The sequence below is a fragment of the Arvicola amphibius genome, chromosome 8 (assembly GCF_903992535.2).
Source record: "Arvicola amphibius chromosome 8, mArvAmp1.2, whole genome shotgun sequence".
NCBI lineage: Eukaryota > Metazoa > Chordata > Mammalia > Rodentia > Cricetidae > Arvicola > Arvicola amphibius.
In genome coordinates this window covers 72,929,182-72,945,785 of record NC_052054.1, presented here as the reverse complement: position 1 = coordinate 72,945,785, position 16,604 = coordinate 72,929,182, and the positions used below count along the sequence as shown (strand labels likewise).

At 49.4% G+C, this 16,604-nt stretch overlaps 1 protein-coding gene and 1 pseudogene across 1 annotated transcript; both read right to left on the bottom strand.

The window, feature by feature from the left end:
- On the bottom strand, positions 1 to 16,315 carry Opa3 (outer mitochondrial membrane lipid metabolism regulator OPA3). Its single transcript, XM_038339219.1, has 2 exons — positions 16,065 to 16,315; positions 1 to 1,211 (listed from the first exon to the last, which is right to left on the bottom strand). The coding sequence occupies exons 1-2, from the start codon at positions 16,204 to 16,206 to the stop codon at positions 814 to 816; spliced, it is 540 nt and encodes a 179-aa protein (XP_038195147.1). The 5' UTR covers positions 16,207 to 16,315; the 3' UTR covers positions 1 to 813.
- On the bottom strand, positions 3,230 to 3,373 carry LOC119822096 (annotated as a pseudogene).
- Positions 16,316 to 16,604: the final 289 nt, after the last annotated feature.

The window sequence follows — 16,604 nt, the reverse complement described above, 5'->3', positions numbered from 1 at the left end:
AGGGTGGGCCTTGTATTCAAGGCAGGTGTCCAAGACAGAAGAGGGAGGGAAGGCCACATGAAGACAAGACAGAGTCCACAAGTCTTGGAGCCCTGACACCAGAAGAGGGAGTGGAGTCCCCAACATCCTGACCTTCGCTGCTGGCTTCCAGAATTGCTGGAGAACAGGTCACTCTGTGTCCAGCATCACATTCCTAGTAACATGTCATGCCTGGGGAGAGCCAGGGCTCCAGAATTGGGGAGGGGGCAGACAGACGTGTGTGGATGACATCTAACCCACTGGCCTGAGAAATGCCACTGAAGGAGGACAGGAGGAAATATGGTGTCAGTGCAAACAAGGTCCAAGGACCCTGAGGACAGGGGGAGTGGGGCTGCAACTGAGACAGCCAGGAGGGGCCTGCACCAAGGATGGGAGAGAGAATGTGCGCATCAGTTGCAGGCTTCCTCCACAAGAACTGAGGTTTTGCTGACCCTAGGGCTTCAGCCATCAAAGGAAGAAGGCTCTCCAATGACGGCAGGTGACCTTGTCTAACCAGGTCCTGATCAGGTTGGAGGCCTGTTTTCATTTTTGCCTTTGCCAGAGCAGTGGGGAGAGGCTGGCAAGATCTTGAAATTCCAACGTGGTTCCTGGTTGGGGCTGAGTACTCCGAGTTAGCAGCTGGCGGGCTCTGAACACTTTTGCTGCTGTGCTCCCTGGGGGAAATGCCCGGATTTTGTCAGTAAGGGGTGACCACAGGTCACAGTTGCATCAAGGTCCCGGTGGCTTCTGCTGAGCCAGGGCAGGACAGGCCATGTTAAGGGCCCCAGCAGCCAACTATTTCTTGGAAGATGCTGCTTGGCACTTGGGAGTGGAGTGCTTGTTGCAGACCTGGGCGCGCACCTCCCGCAGCTCAGCTCGGAGCTCCTCCAGGGCACTCAAAGAGGGCATCGCCTGTGCCTGAGCCTGTAGCGTCTCCAGTGCCAGCGCCAGGCGGCCCACCTCGTCCTGCAGTGCATTCCAGGCTGCCTTCTGCTCCTCCTCCTTGTTGCGCTGTTGAGTCTGGTGGCGCCAGTACTCCAGAACCAGGCAGCCTCCGCCCACAATGAAGATGGTGGCCTCGCCCAGCAGCTCAGCGCCCAGCTCTGCCGCTGCCTCTTCATTCAGCGGCTTGATGGCTGTGCCCCGGAAGCCCATGATGCGCATCTTGGTCCGCATCTCCACCCAGTGGTACACTGCAGGGGAGAGAAGGGTCAGGTGTGCTCCGAAGCACCTCCCATACAGACACACACCCGCATTCTCTTGTCCCAGTTGGAGTCAGAGACCAAAGTGGGAGTAGGAGGTTACCTTAAGCAAGATCCACCCCTTGCTTCATCCAGGGAACACACGATCTCCTCCACCTGAAGCTTTCCTTACCCAGTATTAAGATCAGAACCCAGGGTCTCAGGCATGCCAGACAGACCCACCACGGCTGAGCCACACCTGTCTTCCTTTTGTTCATATATACACACGTGAGACAGGGTCTTATGTAGCTCACACTGGTTTTCAACTCCCTATGTAGCCAAGGATGACTTTCAACTTGTGATCTTTGTGCCTTCACTTCCCCAAGTGCTGGATGACAGGCATGGACATTATATTCAATCACTTTTTCTTCTCTCCAGATGTACCCAGGCTAGCCTTGAATTCCTGATCCTCCTGCCTCTGCCTCCTGGGTAGCTGGGATATAGTCCTGCACCACTAGGATCAGACCTAGCTCCAAGATAGTTCTGAAAGCACAAGAAGATTCCAGAGAGCAGCTACTTGCAGAGACCTGCTGAGAGCAGAGGTCCCAGGTGGGAGGACATGCCCCTAGGGGGTCACAAGCAGCTATTCCCTTAGTGTCAAGAACACTCGGGTGCAAAGGCCCAGCAGCCATACCCAGCTCCCTCTGCAGCTCTTTAGGTCACCATGCAGAGTGGTTGGCTGTCTCCTCCTGACACCATCGCCTGCTTCCTGTGTGAAGGAGGTTGTGGCAGTGATGGTGGGGGACCCCACAGAAAGGCCAGCTGAGACACTAAGCGCCCTTTGTGGGTCTGGAGGCGCCAATCCCAGGTTCTCAGCACAAACTGGAAGGAGCCAAGTGGGGAGTGGTGCTCCTGGGGCAGAGCTCTCTCCTCGCTGGTCCTGCTTCTCCTCAGCCCTAGAGCACCTTGAGGAGCATGGGAGATCAGGTGCCGCCTTCACTGGCCAAAGCATCATGGGTGCCCATCAGGTGGGAGAAGGTGGAGGGGAGCCCAGGCTAGCTCCTTTCTGAATGCACTTCCAACAGAGCCTTTCCTTTTTGAGATGGTCTCACTATGCCTGGCTCACCTGGAATTCACCTTGTAGAGCTCTGCTGGCCTTGAATTTGTAGCAATCCTCCTGTTTCAGGCCCTTAAACTGTGGGACCATAGGCATGCACCACCATGCCTGCCTTCATTTCAGTTTTTTATTATTGTTTATTAGTTTTTTTTTCTTGTTTTGTTTTCTTGAGACATGGTCTCACTGTGTAGCCCTGGCTGGCCTGAAACTATATAGACCAGGCTGCCCTTTTCTTTCTGTTTTTTTTCCTATGAATTTATTTATTTACCTTTATTTTATATGCATTGGTATTTTAGGCAAATACCATGTATGTCTGTGTGAGGGGGGCAGGTCTCCTGGAACTGGAGTAACAGATAGCTGTGAGCTGCCATGTGGATGCTGGGAATTAAACCCAGGTCCTCTGGAAGAACAGCCAGTGCTCTTAACCACTGAGCCATCTCTCCACCCCTACTGTGTTTTGAGACAAGGTCTCACTGTATAATCAAGGCTGGGACTGAACCTGGGACAGAAAGCCTCCTGAGAGCAGCAACTGCAGGACTATGCCTTCAGACCAGTTCCCTGTACACTCTGGACATGCCCTTAGTATTACGTGCATGTTAAATCTCAGTAACAATACACTTCCAGGGTTGGCAAGATGGTAGAGTATATAAAGGTGACTGCCAACCAGCCTGATGAAGAAACAAGTTCAATCCCTGAGACGCTCCCAACTCAACAGAGACCCACAAGGTAAGGGAGCCAACTCCTATGTTCTTACCTCCATATGCACACTGTAAATGTAGACGGACACACACCACATATATATGTATATATATGTTATATATCTATAACACATAGTTGATATATATATCAACTTTAAGCTGGGCGTGGTGGCATGTCAGGCAAAACGTTAAGTAGTAGAAATATTTTTTTTTCCAGGGGAGAGCTCAAATGCAGTCCTCACTACCACACATTATGCGGTAGAGCTTCCTGCATTTGGGGAATCACAGGGGTCAGCACATCCGGAGTATGATGGAAAACCACCTTCATGATCATGGTATCTCCCCTGCCAGGTAAGTATATAAAAATAAATCTTCTTTTTACTATTAACATTTTATTTATGCATATTTTTATGTACTAGTGCTCTGTCTGATGTCAGAAGAAGGCATCAAATCCTACTATAGATGGTTGTGAGCTACCATGTGGCCACTGGGAACTGAATTCAGGACCTCTGGAAGAGCAGCCAGTGTTCTTAACCTCTGAATCATCTCTCCAACCCTAAAAATAAATTATAAAAAAACAGAATATACATACAAAAAAACCCAAATATTACTAACTAAACCCTCTGGGCCCCAGACCCAGAAGGACTTGTTTTTCAGGCTATGCTGTCTTGGGGACTTAATTCTCTATGGAATATTCACTCAAAGCCAGGATCACCATGAAGGCCTAGTAACATCTGTCAAAATAATGTACAGCATAATTAAGTAATCGTTGTTGTTACTGGCTGGTAAATTAGCACCATGGCTCCAAGCAGTCCCTGCCTTGGCTGTCCCTCCCTAGATGTGTCCCAGTTAGCTCAACACTTGCTTTAAAGCCTGGCATGGTGGCACAGACCTTTCCTGCAGGAGGATCACAAATATGAGTCCAGGCTTGCCTCAAGAAAACAAAAGAAGGGCTGCAGAGATGGCTCAGCTGCTGCTCCTGCAAAGGACCTAGGTTCAGTCCCCAGCATCCACAATAAATGGCTCAGAACCACCCACCTCTAATTCCAGCTATAAGGGATCCAACACCTGCTTCTTGCCTTCATGGGAATCGGGCATGCATGTGGTGCACAAATATGTGCGTCAAACATGTGTGTAGGCAATCATACATCACATAAAAATAAAATTCAAAATTCAGGGGGCTAGAGAGACAGCTTAGTGGTTAAGAGCACTGGCTGCTTTTCCAGAGGACCTGGGTTTGATTCCCAGCACCCAGTTTGTAACTTCAGTCCCACAGGTTCCCAAGCCTTCTTCTGGCTTCCACAAAAATCAGGCACACAGGTACTCAGACAGACATGTAGACGAACTCCCTGCGTAGCCAAGGCTGGCCCTGAGGAACTCCTGAGCCTCCTGCTCTGGAGGCTGGGACCACAGGCGTGCACACCACACCCACTGCCTTGTGTCCTGTTGGCACGTCAGACCTTCCTCCTAGAGCAGCTCCTGGCACACAGAGGCACTAATACAGGAGTGACTAATGCAGGCTCCTGATGACCACAGCACAGAATGAACTCTGCCTATACTCCCCACCCAGACTGCTCAGGGCAGTTGGACTTAGCCGAGCGATGCCTGGGCATTCTGGAGCTCAGAGAGGCCAAGGGTTTGGTGTGCTTGTCCAGGGTTCCAGTCTCGCACCTGATGTTACTTGCCGTGTGTCTGGTCAGAGCTCCAAACAGCATAGTATACTCCTGATTTTGTAAACAGGAGCAGCAGGCAGGGGCAGGGTTGCTCCAGCTCATGGGGTGTTGGCTGAGTGAGCAAGGACTGTAGCAATCTGATGGCAGATAGCAGAACTGCCTGCAGGACTACAGCAGGAGCTGAGCCCTAGAGCACTGTGGTTAAGGCCACCAAGGAGCCAGACTGTCTGGTCTGGAGCTCCTGCTGAGCCAGGCACTACCTCTTCCCCCAGGCCACAGTTTCTTCATCTGTGGGGCTTAAAATGGCCACAGTAGAGAGCAGCATGCTGGTTCATGCCTGTAATTCCAGCACTTGGGAGGCTGAGGAAGAGGACTGCCTTAGACTAACTTGAGCTACTAAGACCCTATCAAAACAAAGGGCCAGTCTCTCTTTCCCACAGCGGGGGCAGCACACAACCAGGAAACAGTAGTCTCTGAGGGGCTTTCCACCTTCAGAAGTGTCTCTTACTCCCCCCCACACACACTTTTAAAACAAGTTCTCACATAGCTTAGGCTGGCCTGGAACTTGCTGGTCTCTGAGGAGGACCTTGAACTCCTAATCCTACTGCCTCCAGCTCCCAAGGGCTAGATTTACAAGCAAGTGCTTCCACACCTAGCCAACTGCTGTTGCATTTCTTCCTCCAAGTACTGGGGATTGAGCCTAGGGCCTAATGCACACTTAATCACTAAGTGACATCCACAGGTCTCTCCTAACTTAAAATGCATGGTGTGGGACTTCAGAGACAGCTGTAGGGGTGTTAATAGCACTGGCTCTTCTTCCAGAAGACCTGAGTTCAGTTCCCAGCAACCACAGAGCAGTTGACAGCTGTAACTCCTGTTCCAGGGGATCCAACGTGGGTTTCTAAACTGTCAGGCATCAGGCACGCATGTGGGACACAAACATACATGTAGGGAAAACACTCATATGCATAAAATAAAAAACAAATCTAAAAGGATTTTCAATTAAAAGAAAAGAAAGAGGAAGCATGGTGCTCAGAGCTCTAGCAGCCTTATGAGGTCAGGAGAACTGTCTGAATTAAAAAAAAGAAAGAAAAAAAAAGTCAGGAAGAGGAAGATAGAACCACCAAACCACCTAGAGCTGTTTTCCGATGGACTTACTGTCTAGCCAACAGGAGGTATGATTTCAGGCTTGGCTAAGATTTACTGGCTGGCCGGGTAGTGGTGGCACACACCTTTAATACCAGCACTTGGGAGGCAGAAGGAGACGGATCTCTTTGAGTTCGAGGCCAGCCTGGTCTACAAAGAGCTAGTTCCAGGATAGGCTCCAAAGCTACAGAGAAACCCTGTCTCAAAATTAAAAAGATTTACTGGCTGATTTTCAGTGAACCTGAGAGTGGTAAAAACACCCTCAGCTTCCATGCCTGCCATCCAGGCAGAGGGAGCTCAGCTGCTGAATAAAGCTGAAGAGCTGACTTGGGTGCCCTCTCCTGTCGGTTCCAAGTACTGTTAGCAACCAGGGCAAGGAGAATCTGACACTGTAAATCAACCAGCCCTTACAAAGGCAGCGGAAGGGGGTTGCATGTTTTTGTAGCAAAAGAGGTGGAAGCCAGACATGCCAGCGGGATACAGACACTTAGCTATGCCCCACCTCTGTGGTTTTGAGAGTCTCACATAGATCAGGCTGACCTTTGACTCGCTAAGTAGCTGAGGATGACCTTAAACTCTAGATTCTCCTGCCTCCACTTCTCAAGTACCAGGTGTGTGCTCCACGCCAACCTCCAGTTGGTTAAAAACTGTTTATTTTCAGACAGGCCCACTAGCCAAGCTGAGTCTTGAACTCACAATCCTCCTGCTTCAACCTCTTGAGTAGCTAGGATTGTAGGAGTGGGTCTACCACGCAAGAGTTGGGTTGGGGCATCAAATACCAGCTCAGCCCACACTGAGGACTCACAGTGATCACCTGTTTTTTGTTTGTTTGTTTGTTTGTTTTTTAGGCAGGGCTTTACTTTTTGGCCCAGGTTGGCCTTAAACTATCAGCAATCCTTCTGCCTCAAGCCTTCTGAGGTTTGGAATTACAGATGTGAGTCACCATAACTGAAGGAAAACATGGTCTTTGTGTGAACAAAACCACCAGGGGTGGGTAGCATAGATAAAACTTAAAAATCGCTTTTAAAATACAATTAATGAAGCACATGCCCTTAATTCCAGCACTCGGGAGGCAGAGGCAGGCGGATCACTGAGTTTGAGGCCAGGCTGGTCTATAGAGAAAGTTCCAGAACAGCCAGGGTACACAGAGAAACCCTGTCTGGAAAAACAAAAAACAAATAAAAAAAGTTAATGTTACCCCTTCTAATTGGTTTTCTAAAATACAATATAGCCATATATTATGTTAGCAAAATACATAACTAGTAATTATGATAAATGCACACACACGCTCGCTCATGCACACACAGACAGGAAAGTGCTCGCAGTTGTCTCCTTTTAGGAGAGCATCTTGAATGTTTGGAGGTCACCAGCCACAGCCTGGCTGCCACACACTGGAGCTGATGTGACACTCTCAAGACTATAAATAGACCTGGGAAAGTGACTTTCTATGGAGACCAATAAAAATAAAAATGCCAGTGCCTCCCCAGGTCGGCCAGGACACGCAGGCAGCACCCCAGGCAAGCACCCCACAAAGCCACATTGTTCCTACAGGTCGTCTACCTGTTACTCAGCCAACTTTTTGGCAGCTTAATCTGGTGTTTGCCTGTCCTTCCCTCTCTTTTTCCTTCCTTTCTTTGAGACAGGGTCTCACCATAGAGCCCTGGATGGCCTGGATATGTAGACCAGGTTGGCTCCCAGCTGTCTCTGTGCTGGGACTAAAGATGTGCAAACTGCACACCCAGGTCCCTTCTATTTGAGAGTGTGTACGTCACTGGGGATGGGACCCAGGCCCTTGTGCATGCTAAGCAAGCACCCAACCACTGGGCTATGCCGGCACTAGCCTTTCTTCTCTTTTTCTTTCTTTTGTTCTTTCAAATTTGTTTATTAAGATATCAAGTAGCCTAGGCTGGCCTTAAATTCCTGAGCCTCCTGCCTCCACTACCATATGTGAGACACCCACCTGGCTCTCTTCCTTTGATTTTAAGAAAGGATCTCACTGTGTAGTCCAGGATTGCATGGAATTTTAGATCCTCCTGCTTGACTGTCCAGGTGCTGAGATTGCAGGCAAGTGCCACTATGGCTATGCCTAGTCTTCCAACAGAGGCATGGAGCTGTCATTTCAAGATGCTCTATTTGGTTCCGTTTCCCAACTTTCTGGTAACTTTCAATTTTACTTGTGTTTATTACTCCTCTCTTTTATCCTTTGTATACACATAGGTATTCTCATTTTTTGTAGTCTCATATAGCTGGTTTAAAACTCAAAATATAGCTAAGGATGAACTTCAGCTTCTGATTTTCCTGCCTCCACCTCCAGAGTACTGGAGTATGTGGTAAAGCAATATGTAACCACACCCTTTATGTAGTGCTGGGCACAGCCAGTCGGTGGTGGCACCAAGATTCACACCCAAGAGTGCCTTCAGTGTGGTCAACTACGCCACAGTCTTCTGTGCAGTCTCTTCCTCCACCTTCTGTAGCCTGCACTCTAGACTGCTCTGACTGAAAAGCCATGGTGACGACATGATGCAGCTCCAAGCCCTGCCACCCTTAATGCCCTCGCATTCACTTCCTATCGAAAGGTGAACACAATAGGTTTGTTTTTTTTTTTTTTTTGTTTTTTGTTTTTTCCGAGACAAGGTTTCTCTGTAGCTCTTGTAGATCAGGCTGGCCTCGAACTCACAGAGATCCGCCTGCCTCTGCCTCCCGGGTGCTGGAATTAAAGGCATGCGCCACCACTGCCCGGCCTAGGGTTTTTGTTTTTGTTTTTTTTTTAAAGATTTATTTATTATGTATATTGTGTTCGGCCTGCATGGACACATGCAGGCCAGAAGAGGGCACCAAATCTCATTACAGATGGTTGTGAGTCACCACGTAGTTGCTGGGAATTGAACTCAGGACCTTCTCTCCGTCTCTCCAGCCCCACAATAGGGTTTTGTGAGTTCAGGGCAGTGAGTCAGCTGGGGAGCCTGTTGGGAGAGGGAGCCAGTGCCCCATGGTGGCTCCTGCCACCTGCTACTCAGCTCCTGTACTTCATCAGAGAAGCCTTCCAGCAGATCCCAGCCAAGTCACAGACTGAAGAAACAAAAGGGTCAGCAATGGTGGTGGAAGTCTGTAATCCTAGCACTCTGGAGGCTGAGGCAGGAAAGTCACATGAGTCTGAGGACAGCCTGACCTATAGTGTGTGAGTATGTCTCAAACCCTCCAGAGCTGGAGCTGGGCCTGAGGTTAAGAGCATTTCCTGCTCTTGCAGAGGACCTGCGGTGTTCCCAGCACCCTGTCAGGCAGTTCACAACCACCTGTGCCCCAGCTCCAGGAGATCCGACTCCCTCTTCTGGTCTCCTAGAGAACAAGAACACAAGTGGCATACACAGACACATGTACAAAAATAAAAATATATTTTTCTTTTTTTAACTAAAAAAAAGAAAAAAGAGTCAATAGATTGCAAGTGTGAGCTACCTCGCCTGGCCTTCCAGGGTATCTGTCCCCAGAATTCCAACAGGAGTTTAATCTGTAGAGTTCTATGGCAGTGGCTAAGAGAGAGAAGACTTGATCAGACAATAAAGACTTTGGATCCTAAGACCACTACAATGAAGCCCAAGGGTGGAATCCCAGTGGATTATAAATAGGGAAGAGTCACAGACATACTGTTTCCCTGGAGCTCTACCAGAAAGAAGGCCATCAAAAGAGCCAAGCAGAGGCAAATGCTGCACAGACTCTGCACTAAATAAACCTTTTATTTATATACCCAGCCCGCCTCAAGTATTTGGTTACAATAATGAAAATACAATTAATACAAATGTGGATATCTCTGAAGGACTATGACCTTGCTAAATGCATGTGGCAAACTATGAAAATAAGCTCTATACTAGAAAGAAATGAGCAAAATGAACTGGGATTTCCTTCCTGCCCAAAGTCACCCACAGCTTTCCTGTAAGCATCTTTGAGATGGGGGCTGTGGGGTGAGAGCACTTTGGGCCAGGCACTGTGGTACGCATCTAAAATCCTAGCACTTGAAAGACTCCTCGAGAAGAGGGTGGCCACAAGTTCCAGGCCAGCCTAGGCTACTGTACAAGACCCAGTTTTCAAAAGTCCAAAAAGAACAAAAGTTTTGCCTTCATTGCCCAGTGCACCACGGAACTGGACTGGATGTAAGGCCATCTCTTCCTCCCAGGAGTGCGGCCTACTGGAGACAGGCAGGAAGCACAGGGCTGGCTTCCGCTTCAGGACTGTGGCTCCCAAGGGCTGCTCCCCTGTACTCTCAGCTGTAGCAGCACAGCGGCCTCCCTAGCTGTGTGGAGAAGAAGGGGCAGACAGCCAGGTGTGGTGACACACATCTGTACCAGGAAATCTAGCGAGGCATTGTATCTTAGGTAAACATTAGAATGAAATAGCTGTTAGCCCTTGAAGCCATGGTGGAAAACAGCGACTGTTCTGTTATCTAGGGAGCTGTTTCTCTGAAGGAGCTGCACAGCCTTTGTGTGACGTTAGTCAGGAGCCAGGCACACCTGGAAAGTCTTGCACTACTGAGTACTGCCAAGAGTGCACACTAAGGACTAAAGCTGCAGGGGTGTGATGTTTTAAACCTATAGATCAGACCAGGGGCTTTGGTGTGAGGAACTTGCTTTACCCAAAAAACAAATTTTGTGTAACAATCAATAAATACGCTTCTGTACAGCTATTCGAGGTGCAGGTCCTTGAGGCTGGACTTCCCTCCCAGCTGCCTGTAAGGCCTAATTTCACCCGAGAGTGACCCTCTTTCTTTGATCATCCGAGTAACTGTGAACAACAACACACACAAATAATCCTAGCACCAGGGAGGCAGAGGCAGGGAGATCTGAGTTTAAGGCTAGCCTAGTTCACATAGTTCCATACCAGCCAGGGCTACATAGTGAGACCCTGTCATTTTTGCTTGTTTTTCAAGACAGGGTTTCTCTGTATAGCCCTAACTGGCCTGGAACTTGCTCTGTAGACCAGACTAGGCTTGAACTCAGGGAGCCACCTGCCTCTGCTTCCGAGTGCTGGGATTAAAGGTGTGCGCTACCACCCTGTCTTAAAACAAAACAAAGTACAACATGATACAAGGGGCAAGCCTACCCTGCTGAGCCAAGAATCTCAGGTGCATGCAGCAGTGGTAAGAGAGGCCTGACCTGGAGAACCGCCTGGGAATTCTGAGCCACAGCCACAGGCACTTGGCAGTGAGAAAACAGGAAGGATGGAATGAAAGAAAACAGGACCCTAGCAGGGGGGCTCTCCAAGCTCAGAATCAATGGAGTGGCAGGTCCTCTCTGCCTGTCTGCCATCTGCCCTCTCCTACCTGACTCCTGCCAGCTCGACCTTCAGTCACCACCAAGAAGAAAGGAAGGGTTCTTTTCAAGGTTGACCTGATAACCACAGGACTCAAGACACCATCCCAGGTGAGGGACAGACAGACGCCAAGAACTTGTCCACACATGCGAATAACCACAAAGTATGGTATGTCCCAAATTGATGTGGGTTTCCCCTCTGTATGCTGTGAATGTTTTATTATAATTGGTTAATAAAGAAGCTGCTTTGGGCCTATGGCAGGGCACACTATAGCCAGGCAGGAAGTCTGATATATAGGGAGAGTAGGCGGAATCAGGGAAGATGCCATGTAACTGCTGAAGGAGAAAGACACCGGAACTTACTGGTAGGCCACAGCCTTGTGGTGATATACAGATTAAATTATATACAGATAGAAATTAAATTAAAATTAATTTAAGATATAAGTATTAGTTAGTAAGAAGCTTGAGCTAATAGGCCAAGCAGTGTTGTAATTAATAGTTTCTGTGTGATTATTCAGGTCTGGGTGGCTGGGAAATGAATGAGCAGTCTTTGTTTACACCAAATCTTCCCTAGATAGATATAAACACACCGTACTTTGTGGGTCTTGGATTTCAAACCTAGGACAAATGGCTGAGGTGCCTATAACATACCAAAGGGATGTTGGGCACCAGGTTCTTTTTGGATCCTTCAGTCCATATCTGTTATAGAGTCCTCTCTGGCTGGTAGACCCTACCCTCTACCATAAACCTCTCCAGCCCAGGGGCTGGGCTGTCCTTCCCCCAGCTAATCTTCCCTATAGAATCTTGGGCCACTGGTTACCTGGTCCTTTTGATCTACTCTTGTAGGCCTCCTGGCGGCTGCACCTGGTTCCCCTCCCCTCACATGGCTCAAGGTCCTGTCCACTCTGGACTCCCCCAGATGTTCCTGCCTCTGTCTGCGCTCTCCCACACGTCTACAGTCAACTTTCTCCTCCATTGCATCAGGACCAGTCTGGACCTTTCCTTTTTAATACTTTCTTTCATTCAGTGGGGTCTCTGCCAAAACCACAGGACTCAAATTCTACTGGGGAAGGCTCCAAACTGCAGGACCCTATACTGGACCACTGGGACCCAATATGAATGTCATGAAAAACAAGGGTGGGCAGAAATAGTGGTGACCAGGGCCACCAGACCCTCAAGTAGTCCAGGCTGGCATTAAACTAGCAATTTAACTGCAGGTAACCTTGAACTCCTGAACCTCTCGTCCTCTTACCTCTCCCTGCCAAGTGTTGGCACGGTAGGCATTTGTCACGATGCTTGGCTCCACCCCCTCCCGTACTAGAAAGTGCTCTCCCACTGTGAAGCCTCTCTAGCTATTTCTTCCTTTTCACTCATTACTTTGAAACAGGGTCTCAAAAGATGTGTGGGCTGTGAACTCACTCTAGTCCCCAGGCTGGTCTTGAACTTTAAATTCTCCTGCCTCAGTCTCCTGAGTAGCTGGCGTTACAGGCTTGGCTAGCAAACTTTTTTCAGTGCCAAGTCATACTGCAGATTAAAGGATACCAACTGCACCACGGAAGCTGTCTCCTCCCTGTATGTACCCTCAGCCAGTAATTACCAAAGATCTATTAAAATATAACCCAGGACTGCCTTGGGGAACTATTGCAGTTAACAGCTGCTGGAGGAAGGGAGACATATTCTTCAAGGTGCCCATGGTCAGGCAAATATAGCCCCTCACCCATGCACAGGCAAGCAACTCAGCAGATTTTAAAAATAAGGAGTCATCTATGATGCCACAACTCCAGAGGCAGGTGGATCTCTGTGAGTTCGAAGCCAGCCTGGTCTACAGAGTGAGCTCCAGGACAGCCAGGGATACACAGAGGAACCCTGTCTCAAGGAAAAACAAACAGAAAGAAAGAAAGGATTAGTTGGGAAGAAGAGGGGATCATTGAGAGTAGGGCAAGAGGTTAGCAGGTGGGCACAAAATGTACATGTGTATGAAATTATTGAAACCATACAATACAATACAAAAGTTTATAAAACTTAAGACTGTATGGGTGGCATGTGCCTGTAAACCTGTCACTCGGCAATAGGACACAGTTCAGAAGTCTGGAGTCATCCTCCAGTACATGGCAAATGTGAGGTCATCCTGGGCTACATGAGACTCAGTCAAAAAAATTAATGAGCTATAACTTGAGGCTGAGGTGTGGCTCAGTGGCACAGTTCTTGCCTAGCTCTCACAAGATGGTGTGTTCCATTCTTAATGCCAAACACTTGTACACACTCATACACACTCAGATCCTGTCTCTCTCAAGGATCAGAACCTCTAAGGAGCTCTGCCCCACAGTGTAAAGCCCAGGTCTTCTCAGTGGTCAGGCCCCGCAGGAGCTGTCTCCTTCCCACTGCTACTGGTTTCCTCCATCAGCTGGGTCAGATCAATGAGCTCACAGGCCTTCAAGCTGAGGTGCTGTTCCCTCTCCTTCAGGCCACCATGACCAGACAAAGCCCTCCTCCAAATACTTCTGGTCTTGAACCTGATTTGTTGTTATTGTTACCGAAGACTCTATGCTTTAAATTTGAGACAAGGGTTTATGTTACAGACATTGTAACATAGATTGGCTGGAACTCACTATGTAGCCCACACTGGCCTCAAACTCAAGGCATTCCTGTCTCAGCTTCCCAGACTGCTGGAATTAGAGGGATGTGTCCCCATGCCTAGTTAGACTTCCAATTTTAGGTCCTGATGCTGGCTGTTGCCTGGTTTCCCCCACAGAATGGATTATTCCTGAGACCTGAATTTCTTTTCTTCCTCTTTCTTCTTTCCTCTTTTGGTTTTTTTTTTTAATATTTATTTGTTTATTATGTATACAGTATTCTTCCTGCAGGCCTCATTACAGATGGTTGTGAGCCACCATGTGGTTGCTGGGAATTGAACTCAGGACCTTTGGAAGAGCAGGCAATGCTCTTACCCGCTGAGCCATCTCTCCAGCCCCCCTCTTTTGGTTTTGAGACAGGGTTTCTCTGTGTTGCCCTGGCTGGCCTTGAACTCAGAGATCTGCCTGCCTCTGCCTCCTGAATGCTGGGACTAACGGTGAGACCTGGATTTCTTTATCTTTCCACACTCCTCACAGCAATGCAGCGTTGCGTGCAGCATGAAGCACAGAGAGCACACACAGCGTGGGAAGAGCGACACTAGCACTGTAATTGCTGAGCATTTGCTGCTGTATGGCTGGAAGAACACACTCGGAAATACTGGACACTAAGAGTTACTGTTTCACATGTCCCCTGGACAGAAATGGACACAGAGGCACAGATGGATTAAATGATCTGTCCAAAGTTATCATAAGGGGTGGGGCCAGACTGTTTTCTAAACTACAAAGCTAAGACCAGTCCTAGTGCTGCGAAGAGAAGCAGGAAGCGGAGCAAGCCCAGGAGTCCAGAGTCCACATCTGGGCTCTGGCACAAGCCTCCATGGTGATGGAGTGTGACCACGAAGTGTGGCAGAAGCAAATCATTCATGCCCCTGAGGCCTCACTTTTTTCTTCTGTAAACTTCAAGTTGTCATCCCTGGTTTATATTCTGGGAATCTTGGAATTCGCAATGTACGTGAGGATGGCTCGTAACTTGCAGCGGATTCTCCTGTCTCTGAAGTGTTGAGATTACAAGCATATGATACCAGCTGTTTCTTTTGTTGTTGGTGGTGGTGGTTGTGAGACAAGGTCTCGGGTAGCCAAGGCTGAACTCACTAAGGTATCTGAAGCTGGCCCTGACTTCCAGCTCCTACTGCCACAACCTCCCAAATACTGAAGATATGTGTGTGCACCACCATGGCTGGCTTCAAAATCCAACCCTTTTCCACTGTAAGGTCTGCAGCCCAGGCAGAAACTTCACCAAACACCAAAAGGACCAAGAACTGCAAAAACACATAGCGGGAGGAAAAAAGATAAGGTTCCTCTTAGCTATCTGGTCTTTGTACATGTTCCTTCCCTCTAGATCGTCACAGGGTCTCCTTCAGTTGACAGACAGGTACTGTTGTAAACCCTGTTGTTTCATAAGCAAGGTCAGCTCAGGTCACACACAAAACAGACGCCCTTCATAAACAGGCTATACAGGGTGATGGATGAACGGTAGTTCCCTGCTTGGCAAGTTACAAAGCCTTCCCCTCGTCTCTGCTTTTTCCCAGAGCTCATATTTGGTGCGTTTTGCGATGTCAGTGAGCTCTCTGCTCAGGAGGCTCCCTTGGCTCACCCAGTTGCTCTGAACTCCAGACTGCCCACGGTCCCTGACAGTTCTGTAATACTGCTGCCATATTAGGACCATATCTGATAGTACCCAGCCAAGCGGCCTGCACGGTGCGGCTACAGAACGAATGGATGGGTATGAGGAAACTAATAAACACTCGGATGGATGTCTACTCTGGGTTCATCCTTTTGCCAGGTCGCAGGGCTCCCCAGAACTCCAGATTCCACCACTATCACCATCAAACCCCTAACTCAGGTCCAGAGAAAAACTAAGCCATAAGTACCGTGCTCTAAACCCAGAATGATATGCAAGTACCCAGTGGGCAGCAGGGAAACTTAGGAAGAGGATGGAGTCTGCGGAGTAAAGTGTCTCTTAAGAATAGCTAGGCAAGAAATCCTAGTAGGCTTGTCAGTCCCGCCCCTAACTAGTGACAGGTAAGCCCACCCTAATGGCTTTCATCCTTCATCCTATTGGCTCTCGTAGACGTCAACTGCGACAAACCCTCTTCCCTATTGGTCTGCCGCCACTGACCGCACGCCCTTCTTCGCTATTGGACAAGTACCATGCCCCTCTAGCAGACGTCATCCCCATTGGTTCTAGGGTTTTGCCGGTTCGCGCCGGGATTGGTCAGGGCTGGAAGCCCTGCCCCTGAGCAACCACCTGAGAGGGGTCAAGAATGGAAGGGCTAGGGACCGCGGGGTGAGACTCACGCTGGGCTGGGGGCAGGCAGATGTAGGTCTTGAAGAACTCGCTGCGGCGGGCGGCCTCCTTGATGCGGTTGGCCAGCGGCTTGCTGACCTGCCGGATGCCCAAGTAGAACAGCTTCGCCATGGGGAACGCGCCCACCACCATCTTGGCGGTCGCTCTGGGCACGCGCAACCTTGCTGGCTGAATGGGCGGGGCGCCGCTGACCTCGCCGCTCCGCTCCCGCCCGCCGGTGGGCCGTGCGTGTCTGCGTAAGGAGGGACTTGCCTTCGTACCTACGTACGAGCGCGTCTGCACGCTCGCGGGGCGGGGGGGGGAGGGGGGAGGTGCGGGGTGGGAGGGAGAGAAAAAGGGTGTTTCTCTGCAGGGGCGCTCTGTGACGTCACCGCGTCGACGCCTCGACGTCCGTTCGTTAAGAATGCAAATACCAGCGGAAGTGAGGCGTCAGAGGGCGGTGCCGTTTAACGGCCTCTCGTGGGAGCGTGGCCGGGACCCTATTCCCGGCGTAGTGACGTCACCACGCTCCTGCGTGATGTCACGTACCG